At 56.0% G+C, this 1,851-nt stretch overlaps 1 protein-coding gene across 1 annotated transcript in view; it reads left to right on the plus strand.

Annotated features, from left to right (window-relative positions):
* NELFA (negative elongation factor complex member A) overlaps positions 1-1,851 on the plus strand; it is a 27,050-nt gene that overhangs the window by 18,831 nt on the left and 6,368 nt on the right. Inside the window, exon 2 of the mRNA XM_011936761.1 lies at positions 1,104-1,265. Within this exon, the coding sequence (XP_011792151.1) occupies positions 1,127-1,265 (139 nt within the window). The 5' untranslated portion in view covers positions 1,104-1,126. The remainder of the gene's footprint in view (positions 1-1,103; positions 1,266-1,851) is intronic.

Raw genomic sequence — 1,851 nt, forward strand, 5'->3', positions numbered from 1 at the left:
CGCCCAGCTGATTTTTTTGTATTTTTAGTAGAGATGGGGTTTCACCATGTTAGCCAGGATGGTCTCGATCTCCTGACCTCATGATCCGCCCACCTCAGCCTCCCAGAGTGCTGGGATTACAGGCGTGAGTCATCACGCCCGGCTGAGAATGTATCTCTTAAAAAAAGAAAAAACAATTTGTGGGTGATTTTGAAGAACATGTGTTGATGGGATGCTTGTGCTTTTCTGAGTTTCTCTCCTGCTTTGGACAGTTGGAACTGGCTCCTCAGAGCCCAGACGTTGTGCCCCAGCTCCTTAAAGGGCAGCACCCAGAGAGACAGGGTTGTGGGATGGACATCGAGGCTGCACACTCCTGCAGGGGCCCTCCTGGCCACCCCCCTGCAGGTGGCACCTCTGCCCACCTGTGAGAGCACACATACCACGCACATGCCTCTGGAGCAGTGGTCTGGACAAGTCCACCCCACCCCACCCCCCGTTGGTGTCTCAGGAGTGTCCCGCAGGCAGGAAGGCTGAGGGCGGTGAACTCTCAGCTGCCTGCCTGTGCTTTTTCTCCAGGCGGGACACGTAGCCAGTTCAGATGGGAGGTTGCCTGTCCCTGTGGGGCAGTTCCTGGGCTCTGAACCCTGGGTGACCATGCGGACTGAGGGAATGGATGTGGGCGGTTTGGATGAGGGCTGGGATTCCAGGAGAGACCACCAGCCTGGTTACCCCTGGGGAAGGGAAGAGAGAAGCCACAGATGGGGGGTCCTTCTTACGTGGGGGTGGGATCTGTTAACATTTTATGTGCTAGAAGTGCCTGGAGGCCCCCAGGAATCACTGTACTGTGTCCACTTGTGGTTCTCGATATCCGCGGTGCCAAACTTTTTCCAGTTTGCAGCCGCCTCGAGGCACGCCCACCTCTCAGGCATTCCTGTTCTGAAAACGCTCCTGGGTGTTCTGCTGGAGCCGTGGGGAGTCCGTCTCTCTGGGACTGGAAAACAGCCGCAGCTCCCGTGACCTAACCCTCACCGAGGAGGGTGTGGGGCCGGGCAGCCACCAGCTCCTCTCAGTGGGGAGCTCTGCGGCCTGAGCGCCCCTCACCGTCTGTGGTTCTTACCGCGCAGTGGGTGAGTGTGAAGCATCTGCCATGCTGCCACTGGAGTGCCAGTACTTGAACAAAAACGCCCTGACGACCCTCGCGGGACCTCTCACGCCCCCGGTGAAGCATTTTCAGCTGAAGCGGAAACCCAAGAGCGCCACGCTGCGGGCGGAGCTGCTGCAGAAGTGTGAGTGGCCAGGCCACCGTCGGGCCTTGTCTTTGTGGTTTCCAGTCGTATGTTCTTTAGGTTCTAAGGAACCAAGGCTGCCCCTTCAAGATGGCGTTCTGGGCCGGGCGTGGTGGCTCACACCTGTTGGGAGGCTGGGGCAGGTGGGTCGTTTGAGCCCAGGAATTTGAGACCAGCCAAGAAACCCCATCTCTACCAAAAATAGCAAAAAAATAGCCAGGCATGGTGGTGGCGTGCCTGTGCTCCCAGCTACTTGGGAGGCTGAGGTAGGAGGATCACCTGAGCCTGTGAGGTTGAGGCTGCAGTGAGCTGTGATCACACCACTACACTCCTTCCTGGGTGAGAGTGAGACCCTGTCTCAAAAAAAAGAAGATAAAGTTCTGCCTGAAGTTTTTTGTTAGAAGTTTATTTATCACTATATTAAACTTTGTGTTCTGAAAACATGCTTTAAAAACTTCAGAATTTAGGCCAGGCGTGGTGGCTCACGCCTGTAATCCCAGCACTTTGGGAGGCCAAGGCCAGCAGATCACCTGAGGTCAGGAATTCAAGACCAGCTTGGCCAACATGGTGAAACCCCATCTCTACT

Source organism: Colobus angolensis, unplaced genomic scaffold, assembly GCF_000951035.1.
Source record: "Colobus angolensis palliatus isolate OR3802 unplaced genomic scaffold, Cang.pa_1.0 Scaffold157, whole genome shotgun sequence".
Classification (NCBI taxonomy): Eukaryota; Metazoa; Chordata; class Mammalia; order Primates; family Cercopithecidae; genus Colobus; species Colobus angolensis.